This window comes from Molossus molossus, unplaced genomic scaffold, assembly GCF_014108415.1.
Source record: "Molossus molossus isolate mMolMol1 unplaced genomic scaffold, mMolMol1.p scaffold_m16_p_7, whole genome shotgun sequence".
NCBI lineage: Eukaryota > Metazoa > Chordata > Mammalia > Chiroptera > Molossidae > Molossus > Molossus molossus.
In genome coordinates, this window is record NW_023425401.1 from 102,687,174 (window position 1) to 102,712,544 (window position 25,371).

Genomic DNA, 25,371 nt, shown 5'->3' on the forward strand with positions numbered 1-25,371 from the left:
AGAGGGGGTGCAGAGTGGCTCTGGGGTACCCGAGGAAGAACTGGGCACACAGAGGTGGAGCAGGTGCCTCTGTCCACATCCGCTTAAGTCAGACCAGGAGAGTGGAGAGCGGGCCCGGAGAAGGAAAGGCACTGTGGTCACCGCAGCCAGAGAACCGGAGACAGAGAGAAGAGAGATGGTCCCCGTAACGAGGGGCAGACATGAAGGGCCGAAACCAGGCTTCCCGTGTGGCCCTTCCCCGGACAGACAGCGGGAGCCGCTCAGGGTGTTGAGCGCGGAGGTGCGAGAGCAAGCTTTGTGTCGGAAGAGTCCGTCTGGCTGCAGAGTGTGGAGGGCCGGCGCAGAGAGAGCCTGCAGGAGGACTCGGAGGGCTGGCTCAATGAGAGGAGCAGACCTCGGCTGACTGGGCTCCTCCTGAACGTCCTCATCGTGCCGCCCCTCCCGAGAGATGGGAAATGGAGGGTTGCTGCAGGTCACGTGGCCAGACAGTGACAAAGCAGGTGTTAACCCGCAGTTCGAAGCCCAGGCTCCCGTGGGCAGGCCAAGGCCAGGCAGAGGCAGGGGGATGGACAGGTTGGGATTCATTATCGAGGAGGCCGAGCTGCTCAGACATGAAGGGGCGAGGAAGGAAGGGGATTCCAGAGGCTGTGGAAGTTCGGATGGACAGATGGTCATGAGGATGGGGATGCTGTTGGCCTTAGAGAGTGCAGACGAGGAGTCGGGTTTCAGAGGTTCGGAACGAGAGGCCTAAGCCATGCTCAGAGAGCCCTGAGGCCCGCGGGCCAGGGACCGGGGAGAGAGGCCCGCACTGCAAAGCAGCGTTCACGGACGGCAGACTAGTGGACGTTTAGCTCGGATTTATGTGGGTTGCAAATACATTGCAACGTGGCCAAAGCATAGTTTACTATTGTACATTTCAAATAAGTGCAACGTTTCCCCTTTGGGTAGAGAATGCTCTCTTTAAATTCTTTGGGGAGTCATCAGCTCCCGGAGCCGGAAGGAGCAGGTCTCAACCTCTTCCCATCCCAGAGCCGCGAGTCCTCGTGCCCTGGTCCCTCTGGCGTTGCGCCCCTGCGCAGTGTGTTCCTCGTTTTTAACCCCATCGAGAACTTCGGGGTGACATTGCTATGGAGACCATTCTACACACAGACCCGTGTGGGGCAGGGTTCAGGCGTGTTCCCCACTCCTGCATCCAAACCTTACCAGCGCTGAAGCTCGGACTCTTTCCTTTTTCCAGGGACAAGGACAGTGTCCCCAGAAGGCAGAAATGAGCCCTGCGCGTGCGAACTGTTCTCTGCGGCTGGGCGGGAGGGCACAGCTAGCGTGCAGCCGGGCGAGCTGGCATCGGACGCACACGTGGTCCTGTTCCTTTAGAAGTCGGGGGAGGAGTCGAAACGGCCTCAGTGTTTTCTCTGTCAGGCTTTAAAAATAAACCCATGCTCTGTTTCCCCCCTAGCTCAAAGGGGAATCAAGCACACCAGTTCCTTTGGGAGAGCCACACACACAAGAGAAGGTTTAGCCCAACGTGTCCCGTTTTGTTCTGGGTTTTCACACATCTGACCCGGCCTCGGTAACGAGAGCCTTGCCAGGACCAAGCCAGCGCCGAGGGCAGAGGGGGAGAGGGGCTCACGCGGGGCCACAGGGGCGGGGATGCTTGTCTCTTACAGAGCCCGACACCAAGTACACGATAAGCATTTACTGAGCAAAAGACCCGACAGCCAGACACTGGCAGAATTCAAACATGACTGACTACGCACGAGGCATGCAAAACGCTCCCCGTCACCTGAGACACTTCAAGCGTAGAAAACAAACCAGGCAAAGTGGAAAACATGCGAAGATATAAAAGGGAAGCCATTAGGCATCACTTTGCAACCAAACAAATAGAAAAGGCTGTCTCGTCGACGGGCTCCGGGTGAGCTATGCTCTGTCTGCTGGGCTCTGTCAACAGCTCCTTTCTGCCTTGCGAAGTCGCCTTCCGCCCGGACACTGTGGCTCCTCCTCCGCCTTGTCCCTGCAGCGCGAAGTAGAGTCACCTCTTCACGCCGTGGAGAGTAGCGCCCCTACTGTGTATTAGATGTTGTGAGAGACACAAAGAAGGAATAATGCCGCCGTGGTTGTCCGAGCAATGGAATGACCGCCCGAGACGTGGCAGACAGTCCAAGGCTTGATGGCCCTTTGACCTTCTCTAGGCAAGGGCTGGCGTCTTACACACCTTTGTGGAACGATACCTGGGTGATCAATGGACCTCTGCCAACGATGAAGCAAGTGCGTGAGTCACTGAATGAATGAATGAATGCATGAATGAATGAATGAATGCATGCATGCATGAATGAACGAATGAATGCATGCATGCATGCGCTAAGGGAGAGGTCTGGCCCCCAAGTGTGCTTCGCGACGGGCACTTCCTGCGAATGGGTGATTCTGGGCAGGAGTACTCGAGAGGGCTCAGAAAGGACGTTTGTCAAGTGGACTCAGGACTTGCCTGAGTTTGTGTCTGGGTCTGACCTTTGGGTGTGGATCAAGTTCTGAGTACATGAAAGGGCGTTGTCTCCGGTATTTTCAGGTTCATCCTCTCTGCTAATTCCTTTGCTTCTGTGTGGAAATAGACTCCAGTCTAGCATACTTCAAAAGAAGAAAAGTCCCCCTTCCCCCCTGTGTTCACCCTGTAACCCCATCTCCTTCCTCTTCTCTACAATCAGTCCACGTGCAAGTGCAGTATTTAAAAGTGACTTTTAGCCCTGGCTGGTGTGGCTCAGTGGTTAGAGCGTCGGCCCAACTACTGAAGGGTCGCAGATTCGATTCCCAGTCAAGGGCACGTACCCGGGTTGCAGGTTTGATCCTTGGCCCCGGTGAGGGTACATGTGGGAGGCAACCAATCCATGTGTCTCTCTCACATCAACACTCCCCATCCTCCGACTCTCTGAAAAAATATCAGTGGAAAAAAATATCCTCGGGTGATGATTAACAAAAAATAAATGAAGTGGCTTTTACTTCTCACCTCCAGTTCATTCCTACTCAGGCCATGAGACTGACTTTCACTGACAGTCTTTTCAAGGTCACGAGGGGCCTCCGAGCTGTCTGTCCAGGAGGACTCCACGCGGGAAGAGGCCTTGCCCTGCTCTGAACTGCGTGTTCCCTGTCGCCAGCACATGCCTGGCACACAGCTGGTCTCAGCGGGCCTTTGCTGAGAGTTCATGACGTCGTCTTGTCTCGTCTCAGCCGCATGGGCCGTCACTGAAACCCTTGCTTGGTCTCACCACCCTGATGCCCTCAGGCTGGACTTGGCCCCACCCTCCTGGCCATCCATTCTCATTCTCCTCCTCTCCTGCCTCTCAGCCCTTAAATACCGGCGTTCAAATTCCGTCCTTGGCTGCCTTGTCTTCCCACTTTTCTCCACTTCCCTGGGAGAGCAGGCACTCAGGCCTCCAGCTTCAGCGACACGAGTCTTCTGTCAACCTCCCAAACACGCACCTCTCTCTCTCCCAGGCGCTAGAGCCGCCCACCCGGGCCCACGGCGCACGTCTCCAGGTCGATGTCTCTAGGCACTGAAACGGAACTCCACACCCTCTCTTCTCGTATAAGACCTGTCCTTCCTCCCATCCCCCCCTCCAAAAAAAGAAATAAAAATACATTCAAACAGAGAAGCAATACTCCATGCCTCTTCTTTTGTTCTGTGTCTTGGTTAATCACCATCTTTCCTCATCGTCCAAGCTGAAACCTGGGAGTTATCAGTGATGATCTCTCCCTTCTCTCTCATATCCAGTTACCAATTCCTATCAAGACCACTGCCTTCCCCACCCCCACCCCCCTGCCTAAGTTCTAAGAGAACTTAGCTGGTTACAGCAAGTACTTCTTTGCTGCCAAGTTTTTCTTTGCCCAGAAAGGCTCGCTGTGAACATGCGGTGTACTTCTCCCTTGCTCCCCTCTTGGTGGATGTACATGCGTCGGTACCCCTGTATACACCTGCAATGCAGGGGTCATAGAAATGGGCAGGCTTGTGCATTATTTTTCACTTCATTTTCTATTCTAAAATTGGCATTCTTCAAAAGAGTAACTTTAGTAGCCAGAATAATATTCTATTCCATTTTGTTTAACGTTAAATTCTCTCCTGGGGTTTGAAGTGCGTAGAATCTGAGGGGGTAGAAGGGATGGAACGCGCATGGGCAAGACTGACCTGCCTCTCCCTGCTGTGGGACCTTGATTGACTGAAGTTCCCTGGTCTCGATGTCTAAGTCTACACAACGAGCGAAATAGCATCTACCTTATCGAGCCATTGGAAGCTCCATGGGCATGTTCTACGTGCCCAACCCAGTGCCCGCACGCAGTAAAGGCACCGTCACGGTTCATTCCTATCTATCTTCCCCTTCTCCAGGCTTTTCAAATTCGTTGCCATCAACCACTTCTCGGGTGCCTGCATCATTGTTTTTCTGGGAAGCACAGACGCTCTAAGGTGCCCATGTGTTTTAAAGCTCCCGTCTTCTGACTGCTTTGTGGGGACTCTCTGGGGGCACATTCTTGCCAAGCCGCCTTGATTTCTGGACTGTGTGCTCAGAGCAGCTGTCGGCGGCACACGATGTAGAGAAGGAACGGCGGCGTCTCTGGGGTGACATAGGGCATGGTACTGGTCTAGCTGGTCCTCACAGCAGGGGGACCTCGGGACCGAGACCCAGGGCCCAGCTGGGTCTACCTGGGTGTCTGGTTGGTTGAACCACAGTTTCCTTTTCATCTTTTTCTTCACAGCGTCTGCTGTTGTCTTAGCTCTGTGGCTGCAGGGACAAGGGGTCATTCTTGAGATTTTGTTTGTTTGTTTGGGACTCTGTCTCTCAGTTCTGGGTTTTTTCCCTCCTTCTCCGTTCTTGTGTCCAGGCGCTCGCTTTAGCCGCCGACCTGGCTTTCATCAGGCGAGTAGAAGTTTTGCAGTTGGCTTTGCATCGTCTTGACGAGGGATGGGATTGGTCCGTAGCATCACAGACTATTTAGAGCAGCCCTGTGGTCTGGAGGTCGGGTCGTGGAGGAGGAGACTTCAAGCCCATCTTCTGACCCGGAAGTCATGTTTTATTTTCACCACAACTACCTTCACCCACGATCTCTTTCTGACTGGAGGGGTGGTATAGAGGCATCTGTGGGCTTCGTAATCTGTGGGGTCCCCTAGAGCTCATTAAACTTAATGGTAGGGGTAGGTAGAGGCTAACCATTAATAAGAGGCTAACCACCTTGTGTATGATCTGGACTCTGAACCTGTGTTGATGCTTTGTATGTGATTAAAAACAAACCAAAAACTATGTTGACTTTCTAAAGGATATTTCATGCTGCCTTAAAAAAAATTATTTAATTTGGAGGAGCGGGAACTTGTCCTCACGTCACATGACATGTGGGTAACAGAAGTGGGTTGAATTGGGTAGGCACATCCTCAGCCCGCAGGATCCCACCGGTGCACATAGATTTAGTAATTGCTACAGCGTGGGATGGTGGTCTCATTTAGCAAGCACCTGCTCATGTCAATGACATGGAAACAAACTAAAGCAGACGTGACCACAGCCCTGGACAAGCTCACTTTTATTGGTGGGAGGGAGACATGAATAATTGCAATAAGACACGTGGAAAGTGCTGGCGGTGTGATATGGACCAATTGCTACAGGAGCCCCTGGACGCCAGTGTGTGCTGACGTACCTGGATGGCTCCCAGACATTTACGTGTCAGGGAAATCTTTAAGGACGCTGAGAAGCTTGCCGGGTGGACCATGCGGGCAGCCATGTTGGCAGGGAGCACAGCGCCATCGAGGAAAGGGGGGAGTGCCAGGTCTTTCAGGGAGGTGCAGTCTGTTACGATGAAATACTGGGGGGCGTGGAGAAAGATAGAGGAAAGGACCTTTTGGGGATCAAAGCTCCAAGCCAGGCACTTTCTCATGGAATCAGAAGAACAGTTTGTTTTCATATAGAAATACCTTCTTAAATATAACTGCATTACGATGCCGAACCAACTTACAATCTAGAAGAAAGCTCCAGGCAGAACCTCTGTTAGGTGCTTCTCTGTTTCAGTTTTAATTAACTAGATCACTGATGCCCTCCCAACAGAGTTGCAGCCTTGCCCATGTTCTTTCCAGATCAGTGTAGTGCTCACTGTGAGAGCCCAGGGTTCAAATCGCCTTTATGGCCACTGGCAACTCTGCTATGAGCTGCCGTAGCCTCCAGCTGTTTTGGTCCTTGGGGGATAAGACGCATCAATACTTCAGGGTGAATGCCTCTCCGTGTTAATAAACAGAAAAACAGAGCCTTCACCTTGGCCTCTGCAGGTACCTGAGAGGCACACAAACAGATTCCAGAAGCCTGCTCCCTCTGGGCACCAAAGCCTTAATTAGAGGCTAACCCAAATATGTTACTTGGCTCCTATGTGCTCACATACAGTAAATGCAAAGGATGTGGTACATGAAAAAAAAAAAAAGAGAAAGGGAGAGAGAGAACCAATTTAAGAGACTATTTCTATTTATATTTACATAGCTCAAGCTTTGTGCCAGGTACTATTTTCAGCAGTTTATACATATTAACTTATTTAATCCTCTTAATATAAAATCTCCTGTGAAGTCAGTACTGTCAGAACCTCCGCCTACAAGTGCAGAAATGGGTGTAACTTGCCCAAGTTCACACAGCCGTGGGTTCGAACTGGGGCAGCCAGGTTCCAAGGATCTATCCCCATCCTGTTCTGTTCCGTGCAAACGCCCACTTCCTGCAGAGATGGTCGCTGTGCAGAAGGTCATCCCAAGGGACTGACTAATCTGTGAATGAATGTCTGGACCCAGAGCACGGACACCCTTCCCCTGGCTGTGTGCTCGTGGGTCAGCTGACTGTGGCCTTGCTGGTCACTCCACACTCTTGACTCTGGGGCCATGGAGACAGTGTTCTCCCTCCCTCCCTTCAGTCTTCACCATCACAACAGTCAAACCGTACTTACCCTCACCAGTTCTGTGTGTGTGTGTGCGTGTATGTGCGTGTGTGCGCGCGCGCAGGTCTTGAAAGAGCAAATGGAAAGATATTCAGAGCACATATATATTTTTCTTCCCTAAGCAGTGTTTATTTAAATGCACGTGTCTGGGTTCCCATGTAGAGTTGCAAGCAATACCGTTCAATTTCCATGTGAATGGGCGTGTACGTCAGAATTGAAATGTTTCCAAGTGGGAGAAGTGCTTTTTCTGCCTCCACTGAATGGTTCTCCTGGCCTCTCCTCCTCCCCCCTCCCTCATCATCAACTCCCTCCTTGCCCACTCCTTTGCACTGCGCGGAGCTGCATTCTTTTGTTCAAAAGTCTAGAATGCACCTTTTTTATTTCAAAAATTAACATGTTCAGTTTTAGGATCATAGAATACAGATGATGGACTCCACCCCAACACGGTGCATGAAAAGACTTTTTTTTTTTTTATCTCAGCCTTAGCCCGCAGAGCTCACCTTATTATTCTGGGGTTTTCCCAAGGGGATTATGCTTAGGCGGATGTGCATAAGGTTTTTCCAACTCTCCTCTCCTCTCCCCTCCTCTCTCCTCTCTCCCTCCTCCCTCCCCTCCCCTCCCCTCCCCTCCCCTCCCCTCCCCTCCCCCTCCCCTCCCCTCCCCTCCCCTCTTCTCTCCTCCCCTCTCCTCTCCTCTCCTCCCCTCTCCTCTCCTCTCCTCTCCTCTCCTCTCCTCTCCTCTCTCTCTCTCTCTCTCTCTCCCCTCCCCTCCCCTCTCCTCCCCTTCCCTCCCCTTCCCTTCCCTCCCCTTCCCTTCCCTCCTTCTCCTCCTCTCTTTTTCTTTCTTTCTCTCTCTCTCTCCCCTCCCTCCCTCTCTTCCTTTTCTTTATTTTCTCTAAAAAGGCAGGAGAAGAACTAAAAGTGATGTAAGTTCCTGGATGCAAAGTACCGCTGTGGACACAGTGAGCTGTCACAGCAATAGGAAAGGCAGTGTTTTACTTGTCACAAGGTAACATTGACACCTGGGGGGACCCAGGTGGCAGGGGTGGAGCCATCTGCCTATAGGACATTCCGTAGTCAGAGTGGCCCTGGGACTTACCCAAGTGCCCCCAAAAAGCTTTAAAGATTTTAAGACAATGAACAGAATAGCTAATGCCTTTAAATTCAAACCTGGCCAGTCTGCTCACCTTCCGAAGGACTCGTGGACTCAGTGTTGTGTGTGAAGGTATATCTGGCGGCATCTTTCTTTTCTTTCTTTCTTTTCCCTTTCTTTCATTTCCCCATTGATTACGTCCATCCTGTTACGTGTGTGGTTTGCAAGCCTCCTGTCATCTCTTTTAGGAACAGGACCGTCGGTCCATACGTTAGAAATGATTTTACAATATGAACCTCAGTGCTTTTGATTCTGTGACTTGAAGGTGTTGTTTTTGTTCTCTGGATCGTTCTTTTCAATAATACCTTGTTCTAATTTCATGGCGGCAAACTACGTTTCTCCCCCTGTCTCTCCGGGAATATTAATGTCTTAAAGGCGTGTTTCTTCTCTGCAGAGCGCTGCCTGGGGACCCTTCTCTGCCAGGTCACAGGCTGTTCGCAGATGCCTGCGGATGCTCACTGTCTGGCTGGGGCGCCCGGGAGCTGCCCGGAGCACGGAGGGGGCGGGTGGGCTTCCCCGGAGCGGGTCCTGGGCTCCTGTGGGCTCCCCAGGGGCAGTGGGGAGGCCCTTCCTCTCGCAGTGGTCATCACTAGAGAGGCCTCCACCAGCCTCGCGGCTGGAGGGCAAAGGCCGGACAGTCAGCTCCTGGGAGCCCAGTAAGGAGGGCGGGTCCCAAGAGTAAGCGCGGGACACTCTCTGTGGGAGGCAGGTAATTGCCCTCTGTGCAATGACCCTCAGCGGCAGGCCAGCGGCCACCTGAGCCTCTTGCCCCACCCCCCAGTCCTACGTACTCAAACTCCACCCTTGGGCTGGGAGGTGGGGGAGGGGGAATCTAGGGATCTAGTTTCATCTCAAACACTTTCCACCAAATCCCTGTTGTGTGCCCCTCCTCTCTGCCTCCTTGATCCAAAGGAACTTGCTGGGGCCAGTTCCGGAGCCTTCTGGGCTAGGGCAGGTTGATCTCCGCTTCCGGCCAGGCTGCTGCTGTAGGTTAGGCTCTGAGTCCTCTCCCTCAGTCTGTGTGGTTGTCATCGTCTCCTTTCCTATGTTTTCCACCCTCATACATTTCTATCTTTTACAAAAATGCCTTACCTTGGGAGGAAGAGATGCTAGATATACTGTTCGCGCTGTCATGATAAACCGGTAGGCCCTTAGTTACGTGGTGAATTTCATTTTCCCACACAGCTCAATAACCCAACTCACTGGTTTGAGACGGTCAATTATATAGCCTCTTGCTTTTCTTCTCTGTGAGACAGGAATATTTCTTGCCCCACCTACCTTCCAAGTGGGCATAGCTGTGCTGAGTTACCACATAGATTTTGGGGATAAAATAAACAGTTCTGGTAAAATCAGGCTCACAGGGCCGTGGTGGACACGCAGGCTGGACCTCTGGTCTTCAGCCTTCCTTCCTGATCAGCAACCCAGCAGGCCCCTCAGCTTCTGTTGACACAGCCTCAGGGAGACAGCAAGTACACTTGTTGGTGACAGAGTACACAGCCCTCCCCAACCAGGGACACAGACAACCAAGATTGGCCTTGGAACTTTGTTGTTGTTCATCCTCACCCGAGGATATTTTTTCCATTGATTTTTAGATAGAGTGGAAGGGAGGGGGAGAGAGAGAAAGAGGAGGAGAGAGAGAGAGAGAGAAACATCCATGTGAGAGAGACACATTAATTCGTTGCCTCCTGCATGACCCCTACTGGGGCCGGGGACAAACTGCAACCGAGGTATGTGCCCTGGACCAGGAATCGAACCCAAGAGCCTTCGGTCTAAGGGCGGACACTCTCACTGCTGAGCCAAACCAACCTGGGCTCTTGGAACTTTTGGAAGAGGAATTATCCTCTCCATTTTGCCTTCCGCTTTCTCTTCTTTTTCTTCTAAATAAAACACTTTGCTTCCTCCTCCCCTAACAAGAACCTTCCCTCCTTCTCTGACTTGCATTTCCCTTTCCTGCCCAGCCCAGTTTCCCGGTCCCTGGCCCTAGTGGACACACCCCTTGACCCCCAGGCAGAACCTTTGCTCCACGGGTCTGTGGAGCCTGGGGGACCAGTCAGGCCTCCAGCGAACAAGGCCGTGTGCAGCAGGGCGGGGCTGTCTGGATTCAGCAGGGTTGTCGACTCTGGTGCTGCCCAAGGGGCCAGCTTTCTCCTAGACACCCTGCACTAGGGGAACCCCTGGTTCCACAGGGGCAGAGAAGAGACATTTCCCGACCTATTTAAAGGGAGATGCACCTCCCTTCCAGCAAGAATACCCGGCCTGTCTTCCCATTCCCACCATCCCGTTGCCCCTGACTACAGTGGGGTGTGGATGGAGCCTCTGTAGCCAAGACTATGCCATCTCCGGGATCAGTCCAAATGACTCTCCTGTGGGGGGGCCGAGGAGGGCGCGCAGGCCTGGCTCGCTCCAGAGGTCACCGTGGTGAGGGAAGGGGGACTGAGACTGTGGCAGTGGAGGTGCATTGTGGAAGGTGGAGGGGCCGGGGTGACCACGGACAGCCAAATCAGGGTGGTCGGCCCAGCGGGCTGTTGTTTGGCTGAGCCCGTGGCGAGGAGCCCGCTCAGGAGGATCTTGAGCGCTACGGTCCAGTGGTGCTCGCCACCGAGTTTCCTCTGACACATTTGCTGACGTGAGCCCTTGGTACCGTGGGCATGACAAGCGGGCATCCTCGGCAGCTCCCGTAATCGACGATGAGGAGTACTCCTTCCACCGGCTGGGCCGGCACTCGGGGTCGGCGGGAGGACCTGCTCCGTGGGTGGACTCTGCCTCTGGGACAGTGCGGGGCTCCTGCCTGCTCCTTGCCTGGCCCCCCTCAGGGCAAAGTTCAGCTGCTGGCTCCTCCTTCGCTCTCCCTCCCCACTTCCCAACCCATGTCCTCCGGGATGATCTTCAATGTCAGGACAAGGACACGCATGAGACCCCTCTACTGAGGGGAGCGGACCGAAAGGTCTCCAGCCAGCCAGCGCCAGGATCTGCAGTGGCTCCTGATGGGGGTGGCCAGAGTGAGAGGGGAACGGAGGGGATGGGGCACCCTCGTGAGGTGGGAGGATCCCGAGGTGTCCCCCACAGAATCCTGGGGGGCATTAGTTTCCCAGGGATGAGTTATCATCTGTGCTTGCATGGGGTGGTGTTGTTAGCCATCAGGCCCCCTGCCCTCCATCCTCACACTCCCTCCCTTCCTTCCTTTGGGGGGGTAACGCTTCCCTGGCGATGTGCCCAGGGGCAGAGGCCCAGGCAATGTCTTTGCTCCTGTTTGGAGCCTCATCAGAGGGACTGGGCTGGCAGACCCAGGGGAGAGGGACGGACGGCACGTGGGCAGCATAGCAGCACAGCGAGCTGCCAGTGGTGGGGCTGGGCTGGGTGCAAGGTGGGCCGTCACCCAGGAGGAAGTGAGAAGCTGGGTTCCAGAGGAGGAGAGTGAGGCTGGTGGGGTGGAGTGTGCTCTGTAGGATGGGGGTGGGGGGAGTGGGGGATGGAGGGGAGCCAGGAGGAAGCTGAGCTGATGGAGAGGCTGCGTGAGGCTCACTGAGATGGACAGCTACTCCGCCCTCTTCCTCCTCTGAAAAGACCTTCCAGACCCCTGCTCCCCCTGCGCCCTCTCCTCCGCGCTGTCTGGCACGCCAGTGGGCATGGAGCCGGAAAGGGCCTGACCTGGGGTGTGGGGGCTGACGGCCTCTGCTCCGAGGCTCAGTGTAAGAGCAGGAAGTGCGGCTCCCCACCCTGCACCCCCACACCAAGGAGAGCTGAGCTCTGGGAGCCAGCTTGGAGGGGAAGGAACCATCACATGGCACTACCTGGAGAGACCAGCAAACCCTGGAGGGAAGGGAGGGCCGGTGCAGCCCCCCGCCCCCAGCTGAGAGGTAATGATGCTGAGGTTAGGACCCTGGAGCCATACAGATGTGGGTGGGATGCCCTGGTCTACCACTAGGTGTGCGGCAGGCAGGACGCAGGCTGCTCCATCTTCCACCGGGACACAACAGTCCCCGGCTCAGAGGTTGTTGTGGACTCTGGAAGGACAGCCCTGAGCCCCGCACAAAGGAACACGCAAGAAGCGACAACTATTCCGATGATGGTCTCTCCTTCCTGCCCTGTGCAGTGCCCGCCTCTCCCCCTGTGCCTGGGAGGGGGTGCACCCAGACCCCGAGTCCCGGGCTCTGATGCTAACGCTTGCCCTTCTGTTTCCCCGCAGACCTGCGCAGGATGACGGCCGGCTTCATGGGCATGGCAGTGGCCATCATCCTCTTCGGCTGGATCATCGGCGTGCTGGGCTGCTGCTGGGACCGAGGCCTTATGCAGTATGTGGCAGGGCTGCTCTTCCTCATGGGAGGTAAGGCGTGGGCTGGGGGGCTGGGGGGCTGGCGGGCACAGGTCCTGTTCCTAGGATCTGGGAGAACGAGGGGGCGCACAGCAGATGAAAGCCACGACTCAAGTGGGGCTCTCCCCATTCATTCACTCATTCACTCATTCATCAAAGAGTTTTCGAACTCTTCTTAACCACTTGCCGCTCCACTAGCTGCTGGGGCTGCCGAGGCGGATGGGAGTGACAAGGCGCGGTCCTTTCTCCCTGGGGTCTGCCTGGGCTGTGGAGAGGCGGGAGGCTGTGGCATTGAGGGAGGTGTCAGAGAGGAGTGAGCAGAGCCCTGGAGATCCCTGGGCGTTTCACACACGTACTGGACTTCAGGGTGGGAAGGGGTGCAGTCTGGGCAGTTTCCCCTTTACCAGCCTCACCCTTGATTTGTGCGTCCTAAATGCATCTCCTGTTTCCAAATAAGGTGTTAAAGGTGGCAGGACAGGGCCCGACTGCCTGGTGCCTGCCCCCCTTACTGTCTACGGTTCTTCTGGAGGGATTTAGATGCGGAGACTGTGGCTGTGCAGGAACAGGCCCTGGGAAATGAGTGTGAATCCACTTTCTACCTGTGCTTCTCCCTGAAGAGCCAAAATGTGCTTTTTGGTCTCCTGGTGTGAAGCTCAGATTAAAGCGAAGCTGAGGATTGGGTGTGCCTGGCAAAGCCTGCTCCTCGGGGAAGAGAATGTGAGGAGCTAGGTAGATGGGGGACTGGGCTGGGACAGAGGGAATGAGAACTGTTTATGGAAAGAAAGCAAAGGAGCCTACCAATGGGAGTCAACATCAGTACGACTTCAGCACCACGCGCCTCTGCCCGGCTCGGGTCCCTGTTGTGAGCTGCCTGGCTCTAGGCTTCTGAGCAGAGGAGGGAGGTGAGGAGCAGGTCAGCTGGGGAGAGGAGGCGGCAGTCCCTGTAGGGGTGCAAGGTCTCTGGAGGTCGTGAGCAAAGGGCAGGGAGAGGAGGAGAATGGCTAGACTCTTCCTGGGGCCTGCCCGTTGGGTCCCACACCGCGGGTACGGCAGAGAGCCCGGGTGGTTCCCACACCCACCTTCAGGGCGCCCACAGAACTAGCCCCGCTGACCCTTCCCGAGCCTCCGTGTCGTCCTCCGTGAAACGGGGTACACCCAATTTCCGAACTCTCTTTTAGTAGCACCTGAAAACTTCTGGTTTCCGCTTCTGGTCGAAATCTTGCGTGGACCCTGAAATGTAAAAAGATACGTGTGGCGGGCTCTGTTTGTAGTGAGCGTTCTCGCTAAGACTCTTCTGGTTGTACAAAGACGGGCTCCAGGAACACGGGGCTTTTCCAGGCTCTGGAGAGGCCTCCCGGGAATCTTATGAAAGCTGAACAAACAGGCCTCGGGCTGAGCAGGAATCCGCACGGGAGCTCTGGGAGCTGACATCTTGCACGTGCCCCTCCACCTCCCTGCACACATCCTCTGCTCCCCCTTGCCCAGGCCAGGCGCCGGCTCACATCTGTCCAGGCCGCGTCTCCCTGCTGGGCTGCTGAAGTCAGCTTCCAGAGACAGAGGGAATAGCCAGGGGAGCTCAGCTGCCCAGAGCAGCTGCCATCTGCGGAGCCCCGGGAGCTCGGGCACAGAAGCTGCGCTTCCCCACAGCTGCCCAGCAGGGGGAGCTACCCTGAGAGGCTGGGGTGTCAACCGGGAAATGATGCCTCGAACCCTGTGTGTCAAAAAGAGAGATTTCAGCACCAACTCCTCCCAGAACCTGACCAGCCCCTGCCCTCCAAGAATTAACCTTCTCGGCTGACCTGTTGATAAAACTGGACACGGCTCCCTCGTGGACACAGCAAAGCAGTCAGCCACTCAAACTACGGATATTTATGGCACAGTGGGACAGAACGGCCAACTGCCTTGGCTTGCACCCAGGGTGCATTTCAGGTGCCTGTAACTGAGCACAGACAGGTGCCCCAAGGGTTAGGTTGGCGACAGGTGAGACCAACCTCAGCAGTGCTTGGAGCAGCCAGTCCTGGTGAGCAGGTGCAGAAGGAGGGGTCAGCGAGCACGAGGAAGGCACATTTGGGGTCAGGAGTCTGCAGGTGGAATTGAAGTGGGCTTCGGAGGAAACTGTCGGGGCGAAAGGAAAACAGAAGAGCCGTTCACCGCCTGCTCGGAAGGGAAGGAGGACGGCCCGCACCCTGGGTGACAGAGCGAGCACCCTGCACCTTGTGAAATAACCAGCAGCAAATTGTTTAATTAACACTCAACCCAGAGGAGGCAATTAATTAAGTAGGGCAGCTTTGTGGAGCCAGGAGGCTGGGGGTGGTGGGTGGGATCCAGTTTTCCCTTTGGCAGGGCCTCCAAGGGAGAATCTAGCCCAAACTGGCACACCACCATTCCGGTGCCAGCAACTGCCAGAGACGAGTGTCTCGATGAGTCATCAGTGCTGTTCAGAAGCGCAGAAACGGGATGGCTCGGGGGACAGGCAGCCTGGCGAGAGAGCAGCTACGTGCGGCTGCTACGATGACTTGTAGTCCACCCGCTGGGTGATCCTAGAGCCGCCTCATGCACCCCGATCTACAAGGTGCCGGTGAACATCCAGCCCGTGCCCTCCCCAGCCTCCCAAGCTCTGGGAAGGCATCCATCATCCTGCTGCCACTTGGGACCAAGCCTCCGTGCGCTCTTGTCTAGGCTGGAGCCTCCTGTCTGGATGCTCTGCCTCCACTCTGCCACCAGCAAAGTCCTTCACAGAGCAGGTGGCATAGTTTTGTAACAACTATAAAGCAGACAGGTCACTCCTCAGCTCATGATGCTCCAAAGGTCTCCAACCCGTTTCTCTTCTCCAGAAGCTCTCTTGGTCAAGTGGAGCTGCTAGCACAAAGTATCCCAGATCGGGGGGCTTATAAGCGACGTAACTGTAGTCTCGCTGTTCCAGAGGCTGGGAAGCCTAGATCAAGGTGCTGAGCCACTCAGCATCTGGTGAGAACCTGCTCCCTGGTTCACAGATGGCACCTTGGCTGTGTCCTCACGGTGGCAGGAGGAGGGAGCTCTCTGGGGTCTCTTTGGCACTCATTCCGTTCCTGGGGCTTCTGCCCTCATCATCTAAGCACCTCCCAAAGGCCCCTCCTACTCCACCACCTAGGGGTTAGGATTTCAGCCTAGGAATTTGGGGGCCCACAGTCTATGGAGCCCTCTGTGATCTGGCTCATACTACATCTCTCGCCCACTCTCCTGTTCCTTCCCCGACACCCACGTGCCTCCAAGCAGGCTGCCTTCGTCCCTGACACACGGAGCTTCCCTGCAAGGTGCCAGGGCTGGCTGACCCTTGCCCACAGTGCTTTCGCCACCAGTGCGTCCTGGCCGGCTCCTTCCTAGACGCAGAGAGGGTTTCCGGGCCGCCTCGCTTAGCGAAGGCACCAGTCCCTCTGCGCCTCTGTCTGATGTTCTGCAGCGCGCTCCCCACTCTGAAGAGTCTGTCGCTGTGCTTTGTTTTTAGTTGCTTTCTTATTGATCTTAGAGAGAGGAAGGGAGAGGGAGAGAGATAGAAACATCGATGAAAGAGAACATCGATTGGCCGCCTCCTGCGTGCTCCCCACTGGGGATCGGGCCCACAACCTGGGCATGTGCCCTGACCGGGAATTGCACCGGCGACCTCTTGGTGCATGGGTCGATGTTCAACCACTGAGCCACACTGGTGGGGCTAGTTGATTTGTATTTTTAGCATCTTCAAACCAACATTTATTATCTCAAAGTTTCCACGGATCAGAATTCCAGACACAGTTTGACTGGGTTCTCTGCTCAGAGAACTATAATCAAGATGTGGCCGGGGTCTCATCAGAGGCTGGGGTCTCCTCCCAAGGTCCTGACGTTGTTGTCAGAACTCTGTCACGCAGCTGTGGGACTCGGGAAGGCGGTTTAATCAAGGCCAGCAGGAGAGAGAGTCTCTGATTTCTTTTATCTCTGATCTTCCGATCTTTTTTTCTTAAGACTTCATTTTTTTTGCATAGTTTTAGATTTATAGAAAAATTGAGTGGATGGTAGAGTTCCCATTTTACCCTCTGCCCCTGAACATGGCCTCCCCTATTATTAATATCTGAGATTAGCGGGGTCCGTGTGCTATAATTAATCAATAAATATTAGTACATTATTAGTAACTAATATTCATAGTTTACTCCGATTCTTAGTTTTTGACAGATGTCCTTTTTCTGTCCCTGGGTCCCATGCAGGAGTCTCCATTCCGTTTAGTTGTCATGTCTCCTCGGGCTCCTCTCACTGTGACAATTTCCGCAACTGTCTTTGTTTGAGGACTTCGAGAGGTGTAAGGAGGACGGGTCATTCCTACCGTAGGATGCTCCTGTGTTGGAACGTGCATGTGGTTTTTTCTCACGAGTAGATTGGGCTGCAGGTGAGAGGTGAAGCTCACATAGGTCACGTGCCATTTCCATCACGTCATTTCAAGGGTATCACCGTGATTTCGGACAGTCGATGGTGACCTTCGTCACCTGGCTGACGTAGTGAGGGTCAGGTTTCTCCTCTGTCAAGTTCCTCTTTCTTCTCCGTTTTCATATGTGTTCTCTGGAAGGGAGTCGTGCTCAGCCACACCTGAGTGCGGAGGTAAGCTCCCCGACCTTGAGGGTGGATATCTACGTGTTATTCGGAATTCTTCTGCATGGGAGACTTGTCTCTTTTCCCTGTTTATTAATTTATCCATCACCTATTAGTCTCAGTGTGGATGTGTGGATATTTATTTTATACTTTTATTATAATCCGATGCTATATTTATTTTGTTGTTCCCTTTCCGGCTGTTGGCAGCTCTTTCCGTTGGCCAAGTGTCCCTTTGACACACTTCTACCAAGGGTTTGGTTTTTTGTTTGTTGTTCTTGTTTTTGTTTTTGAACACTTAGCTTTGGACACTATGAGGTGCTCCAGGCTCATCTTGGATATATCCTGCCCGTCTTAGAATGAACCATTTCTCTAAAGAGCCCTGTTATTGAAGAGTGTCTGCACTGTCTTTAACATTCTGTATTTATCTCAACAAAAGAGCAATCCTTCCAGAAAGGACCCCCCCTCTTTTCTCCTGTTCTTGGTCTTATCTTCCCATTCATGAGATTCCTTATTCTCTCTTGAACTTTCTCTGAGTAGTCCTAGGGTCTGTGTGCTTCTGGCATAAGGTGTCTCCAGTTCCCTTGGGAAGTAGGGAATGTTACAGCTGGAAGGGACCAAGAGGCCATCGAGTGTGACCTCCTTGGGTTTCCAGGTAGGAGAAGCCACGTCAGCGGCCCCGTCACCCAGCTGGGGAGTAGCGCAGCTGGGGAGTAGCGCAGCCGGAGGCAGAGCTCAGCCCGGTGCAGCCTGGGCACCTGCCCTCTGCCTCTGCTTTCAGCCCGACCCCCGGCTCCCGCGTGTCTGCCCACACCAGCGTGGGTCCGGGTCTGTGCTCTGGGCCGATGCCAGTGTTCCCAGGATCTCCCCATTCCCTTCCCGTCCCTCCCTTCTCAAAGCACAAAGGGGCGTGTGGAGGTGACGGTGACCATAACCGAGGGCATGGATGGTAACGGGCAAAGGAAATCATTAAGTCCTTTTCCCACCGCCTGTGGTCAGCGTAACCGCTTCCACCTTCCGTCGGGAGGAAGGAGAAGGCCCCGAAGAAGCTGAAGCCCTCAGTCGGAGTGATCGCAGTGACTTGCGAACCACTGATGCCACATACCCACCCCCAGCTCCCCAGTGAACCCCAGACACCCTCTTCTGATAGACAAAGACCTTGATAAAGACCCAGCAATTCTGAAAACTTACAAGCCGAAAACGAAAAGTCTAAGGCGTAGGCGCCATGCCTGGAGGAGTTTCCTGAAGGCGTGAGTCATTTTAGGGGCTCATTTTAGGGGCTCCAGCGAAGCAGAACTACGTCTAGGTTCCCGCCAGCCCCTCCCATTGCCATCCCTCACTCCAGCCCCACTTAGGACCATGGCCGGGACGTAAGTCCAGGAGGCCTGTCCTCAAACGTCATGACTCATGGGTAAGAGAGGAGAAACCATGTCAATTAGCTAACCTGGGGAGAAAGAATAAATTCAGTAAGCCAGGGACTTACTATGCAGCAAGGCATCTAAGGAACCTTCAGCAAATGGTGGCTGTTACTATTCTATGTGTACCCTGAGTGAAGTCTGTTCTAGTAGGCAGAGAAGGCCCATGATGTCCCATAACCAATCAAGGGCGCAACACTTGCCTCCTTGACCTGCCAAATTGCTTTTCTCGTTTCCTGGGAGATTTTGCTGGAACATCATGACTCTTCTCTTGACTTTTTATCTTATAACCTTTCTTTTCAAAATCCTAAGCAGAGCTCCGTAAACTGCTTCCCACCCCGGAGCATGCCTTGCCCTTTGGAAGGAATCTATTTGAATATTTATTAGCATTTGATAATTACATTCAAAACAAAGACATCAGGGGGAGGAGACACACTGTCAGGAAGATTAGGCGATGACATTCACTCTTGCCGAAGGAGGAATCAGTGGCCAGGATCTATCACTCCAGCAACCCAGGCAGCAGGAGAGCTCATTGCACCTTAGGGTTGGAAGGGACCCCAAAGGGGTTACACCCTTGCTACCCAATGGGACCTGCCTCCGTTATAGATTTGCCCTTCAGAAGAGAATACTAAGCGGCCTGGGCCCTGTCAGCCCAAATCTGGTCAATGAAGGCCATGTCAGATGCCCTGTAACTTGCCTGCCCACATGTTCAAGAAAGCTACATATTCACCAAGCAGGGGTTGCTTTGCCATTGAATTCCCAGAGGAAGATGCTGAGCCAGAGCAGACCCTGGGAGGAGATGGCGAGCAGGGTGGTCGGAGAAGGCACCGGGAGAGCCCTTTGGGAAGAAACCATCCTTGTTTCTCGGAGTCCCTTCCCACACTGCCTAGGGCCACCTTCGATTCCCAGCCGCCTAGTGGAGGCTGGGAGTGGTCAAGTACTTGCTCACAAAGTCAAATCATCCAGCTACAAGGGGGAGTTGGGGTTTTGTCACAGAGGTCTAGTCCGGGACCAAGGGTGCCTTGGACTAGCCGTGTGACCTGGGAAGGTTACTTCACCGCCTGTTAAGCATGGCTCCAATTTTCTGATCTATGGAAGAGGGGTCATGATGGCGCCCAGCCGAAGCACAGTTGTGATGTATAGAGTTAACCTGTGTGAAGGCCTCGGACAATGCCTCGCACTGTTTCTAATCAATCGATCAATTTATTTATTTATTTGCTACTGAGATACATCTTTTTAAAATAACCATTTAACCCGGCGGTGTGGCTCAGGAGTTGAGCGCTGACCCATGCACCAAGAGGTTGCCGGTTCAATTCCCGGTCAGGGCACATGCCCAGGCTGTGGGCCCGATCCCCAGCAGGGGGCATGCAGGAGGTGGCCACTCGATGTTCTCTCGCATCGATCTTTTCATCTCTCCCGACTTCTTCCTTCCTCTCTCTCTAAAACCAATAAAGAAAAAAAATTAAAATAAAATATGTTTAAAAAATAAAATAACCACATTCGGTGACATCCGCTTTGAGCAGCCCCATACCGTCACTACAGATCCCACACAGACACACATGCCGAGAAAGCCCAGAGGTCCTGAGAAATCAGGTCTTCATTCTGTGTGCAGCTCCCCTCCCCCAACTCAGGCCAAGTCTGTTTGCTTCAAATCACCCCTCATCTCTGATGACTGAAGAATCCCACGAGATGTGTCCCCTTCCCTCAGTCACGGGCTGACTCCCTGAAGTGGCCGCCGCCTCCTAACCAGGCTAAGCTGAGCTCACTGCCCACTGTGGGGAGGGGCCCTGTGCGCCCACAGGGAGCCCCCGGTTCTGGGCAAGGGGCGGAGGCCCAGTCAGAGCTGGCGGAGACCTGGAAGTCTGGGTTAAGGCCTTTATTTCAGGGTGGGGATGTGATTAAGCCTGGGTGGGAATTCCAGGGGTCCGGGCGTGGTGGAAGCCGCAGGGCCGATACAATCTAGCGCCCACGTGGAAGCTCTCTGTGGAAGGGCTGGTGGGTCTGGGGAAGGTCCTGTAACGAACCATCACACCGCTCCCAGGGGAGGACAGAGCCGGAAGTGAGGGACAGCAGAGTCAGGTTTCTCTGGACAGAAGGGCGTGGTTTCGGTTCACCGTCTGGGCTGAGGGAGGGGTGGCTGTCACTCAGGATGAGTGATTCCTCCACAGCCTGGTGCCTTCCTGGCCAGCCAGCTGCCTCCACCGACACTGATGTGCTCAGACGTGCCCGAATTATCGAATGACTCTAGTCCAGACTCAAGCTGGGACCCTGGCACCCCGAGATTGCCTCCTGTCGCAGAAACAAGGCTGTCTCTCCAGGGGTAGAAACACCAGCAGTGCTGCACTGAAGGGGTTCCCTGATTCTAGGTGATGGACTGTCAGCGGGCGGGGGGCAGTCCGGAGCAGAGAGCAGGGAGGCTGGGGACCGGTCCATTACTGGGGCGGTTGCAGAGAAAGATTTCTCCAGCAGCCTTTTCCTTGGAAACGGAAAGACCCAGAACGGGGCAGCGGCTCCGCCGTGCTTGATTGCCATGGAAACTCAGGTCGTTTCTAAAGCAACTTCACCAGCTGCCCTCCCTGTGGCTCTTCTGGGATGTTCTTACGGAGGTGTGCAAGCCTCAGAGAAAGGGAACTTGTCGGGCAGCCTCTGGCCCTCGAAAGGGACCCCAAATCAAAGAGCAGTGCTGGAGAGACCCCTCCTGCCGGGCTTCAAGGCCGCTCCCAGGAAACAGGGAGGAAGCAGCAGGCATAAGTGAGGAGGAATGTCCTTTCTCCTGTCCTGGGGGCAGGAAGGGGTTTGAGGACAGGTGAGAAGTGGCATCGGACATAGCCAGATCCAAGGGAGGGGGACGGGGCTCTGCCCGGAAAGGCTCCTGTCGCCCCTGTTACTTGGATGCCTGAGATGCCCTGTGCGTATGGGGATTGAAGCCAGAGGACCAGACACCAGCGAATGGCCCAGACCAGACCCAGGGCCCGAAGCTCGGCTGAGAGGGCCTCATCAGCAGGCGAGCTGGAGGCTGCACACAGGATCGGCTCCAGCTCCCTCTGGGTACCAGAGAGATGCCTTGGAAGACTGGCCCAGGTCAGAGAGCCAGGAAGCAGGCCAGCAGCCCCCACCTCTGGGCCCAGGGCACATCCCTGCACCCCACTATGATGCTCCGTGGGGTGGTGGGGGCTGGCACGCATGAACTGTTTTTCCACATTGTACTGGGGGGCTGGTGATGACCTGGAAGGCCCAGGGGGTGCTAACGGGAGACTGATTCTGGGGAGACCTTGAAGCCTTCCACTGGACAGGGGTATAAATCTGGCCCCTGAGGTGGTCCAGGAATTCTGCTCTTGTAGACATTCCTAACAGAACTTGGGCTCTCAGGCCAGGTGGGTAGCAACCTGCATTTTATACCCTGCTATCAATCAGGAAATCACCCTGGCCAGTTCGGCTCAGCAGTTAGAGCGTTGGCTCACAGACCAGAGAGACCCAGGTTTGATTCCCACTAAGGGCACGTACCTCGGTTACAGTTTGTCCCCAGCCCTGGTTGGGGTCTGTGGGTGGCAGCCAGTTGATATGTCTCTCTCACATTGATGTTTCTCTCTCTCTCTTCCTCCCTTTCTTCCTCCCTCTCTCCCTCCCACTCTATCTGAAGATAAATACAAAAAAAAAAATGTCCTCAGATGAGGATTAAAAAAACAATCAACGAGGGGCCGTGTAGACCTTCTGTACCTTCCTGACATTCTGGAGGTCTCCCGATGGCCAATACTTTTTTAATATCGTATCATGTCTCACGTCTTGATTCTGGGGTTTGGACCATGCTCACATGTCTGTGGGAGCCATCCGAAGATCACCCCGTCTGTGGGAGCTGTGGCTGAGTGAGGTGAGCCCACGCCCACTGTAGTTAACCCTCAGAACCTGCCCACTGCTTGTTATTCCTTAAATAAACAACCGCTGAGCACCTGCTAAGTGGTAGGTGCTGGAGGAGAAAAGAAAAGAAAACTCATTCCTACCTTGAAGTTGCTCACAGTTTTAGAGAGGAGTCCGACCCCAGACCCAGTACTGTGGTAGCTGAGCTGTCTCCCCTTCAATGGCTGACATCTTCAACATGCAGCACAGGAAAGACAAGAGGATTCAGTCCTTTTAGCAGGGAAGAAATGAGGCATCTTCAGTCTTCCATTCTTAAGGAAGGAGGACGCTGGTCACCCAGAAAGGGTGGACAGGGATCAACTGTGGCCGGGGTAACATTTTTCAATTTGCAGGGCGGCAAAGGGAGGGTGAGGTCTCGTTTGACCTTCAAACCCCCTTAGGAGGCAAGGGTGGAGGGGAGGCAGACAGGGAGCAGGTAGGAGCCCAGCTGAGCACCTCCTCTGCTGTGTCAACAGTACATGCTCTTTAAACATCCTTCCTTTCATCTTCCTAGCAGCCCTTAAGGTCGTCATTACCACCCAAATGTTGTAGATAATGAACTAGGCCCAGAGAGCCATGAAACAAGCTTACAGTCACTCAATTAAGTAAATGGTGGAGACGTAGTCTAAGGTCCTCACATAATCCCCAGCCCTTCCTTTGTCCCTGAGACCTGGAAGAGAAAAGAAAATGACACTGGGCGAGGCCCCCTGGGATCAAGAAGCAAGCCTGAGGATGTAACCAGCAAAGCAGACACAGGCCTGCTGGAAATCATTCACGTACGTCCATACGTCCATGAGCCAGAGGTCCTCAACGCCCCCAGCACGGGGCAGGCGGATGTTGGGGGCAGGGCAGGAGGAGGAGGGGTGGAGAAGGCCCAAAGGGAGTCACTTCCACCATCAAAGTGTTAAAAACAGCATGAGGTCAGGTCTGCATCCAAGTTCTGTAGCCTCGGGCGTGTTTATCTCTGTAGCCCAGTTTCGCCCTCTGTAAAACAGTACCCACCTGTGGGTTGTCCTGAGACTGGTAAGTGGCAGACCCTGCTTAGACGGTGCCTGGCATTCTGATTCGTGCGTGCTCAGGTTGTCCCTGGCTCTTCCCTCTGCCGTTCCTAGTGCTTGCTGACACAGGTGCGGTACCTGGGCCACGCAGCTCCCGGACACAGATTCCAGCGCAGGTCTCTGTGACTCTGAAGCCTGGGTTCTTAACGATAGTGCAGCACTGTCTTCCAGAGAATACTGAACTTGTTGACATATTTACAGTCCTCTAGCGGCTCATGACCTGCAAGGTAAGACAGCCCCGCACAGACATCGCATCATGGCCAACGAAGGGATTGCTCTCGGGGTAGCAGAAAAGATGAGGCTGCCTAGCTGGTGTGGCTCAGTGGTTGAACATCGACCCATGCACCAAGAGGTTGCAGGTTCGATCCCCGGTCAGGGCACATGCCCAGGTTATGGGCCTGATCCCCAGTGGGGGGCAGGCAGGAGGCGGCCGATCAATGTTCTCTCTCATCGATGTTTCTATCTCTCTCTCCCTCTCCCTCTTTTTCTAAAATCAATAAAGAAAATAAATAATAACTAAAAAAGAAAAGAGGCTGATTCTGGCCAAGGAGGAGAAATGGGAAAGGAGCCTCCTTGGCCGAGGGCTTATCTGTTCACATGCCCGAGACAAAGCACAAAGCTGGGGGCTCATGTTGCAAAACGAAGAATCCTGACTTATTACTCCTGGAGCTCAGTCACCCACCCATTTCATCTCTCGACGTCTGCTTTCGGTTCCCACCATGTTGCAAAGCTGATTTCTTGGAGGCTGGCTTCCTCCTGGCTGCTCCTCCCGTCACCCCGAGCCTCTGCTTGCCGACCTCACGCGGGTGTATCTTTCTCCACCTTTCCCGGAACTCTCTCTTGTCTTCCCTGACAGCGCGCTCATGGCTTTCCCTCTTCTCTGTGTCCTCTCTGTTTCCTTTGCCCTCTGTCTTACCCGTGAACGTGGGCACCAGCCCTCTTCCCTTTCTCCCTGTAAACACGTCCCCTTGTCACCAACACCAGCCCTCGTGGTAATGGTGACCACGGGCGAGTCTGGAAGCTGTGTCTAAACCGTCTGTTCTGAGCTCCTGCTCCCGTTGTCAGTCGTTTGCCTGACACCTTCACCCCCTGGAACCGCAGACATGCCTTGGACTAGATGCGACCTTTCCCTACCTGCGTGGGCTTGATATCTGTTGCGCGCGTGCCCAACGGCAGCTTCCTGTGGGCGCCTGGTGAGTGGCGGCTCCCCTCCGTCCCCTCGCCCCAATGAAATGAGTGTCTTTCCTTGACTTCCTCAGCACCACAGGCTGCCAGTCACCTCTGAGTCATTTTTTCACTTTTCCGGATTTACCTGTACCTTTCCATCAATTGTCGACACCTGCCAATGTGTCCTCTGCAGGCTTCTGTACGGCCCATTCATTCACTTTCCCTCCCCGAGCGCCACACAGGCACTTACTGCGACTGTGGTCGTTTGACAGCCGTTTAGCCCTTGGTGGATGGAAAGCTTTGCCCACCACTTAGCTGCCAACCCTCGAGCTGCCTTTGTCACCTGGAAAATTGAGCGAGAGCTGCCCACCGTGGAGGCTCGTGTGGCTGGCGGGAGAGGACACAGGAGGAGCACCTGGCCGAGGGTTTGTAGTCCACAGATGTGCGTGTCGTACTGCCCACGGAATTCAGCCGTTACACCGCACCGTCTTTCCAAAACCACGCACGGCCATGTCATTTCTCTGATGAGGAACATTCTGAGGTCCACGTTGTTGACAGAATAAAGGGCAGAGTCCCCGGCATGGAGCCCAGGGCCAGCCACAGTCCTGTTTCCGACTGGCCTTCAGCCACGTGTCCTGAGCTGTTCTCCAGACCACGTGGCGTTCGTGCCCCGTCGTGCCCGTCGGAGCCTGGCGCTTCCTCAATCTCCACCGCAGCCAGAATCTTCCGGAAGCCTCGTGAATCGTGTGAAAACCCGACTCCTCCTCGGAACTCAGATGTCCCTTTGCACCGTGACGGTGGCACTCAGCTCGCTGGGAGGCTCTTGCGGAGCAGAAATCTAGCT

At 54.4% G+C, this 25,371-nt stretch overlaps 1 protein-coding gene across 1 annotated transcript in view; it reads left to right on the top strand.

Moving 5' to 3' along the window:
• Window positions 1-25,371, top strand: part of TMEM178B (transmembrane protein 178B) — a 338,552-nt gene that overhangs the window by 297,639 nt on the left and 15,542 nt on the right. The window contains exon 3 of the mRNA XM_036247215.1: window positions 12,278-12,415. Coding sequence (XP_036103108.1) covers window positions 12,278-12,415 — 138 coding nt within the window. The remainder of the gene's footprint in view (window positions 1-12,277; window positions 12,416-25,371) is intronic.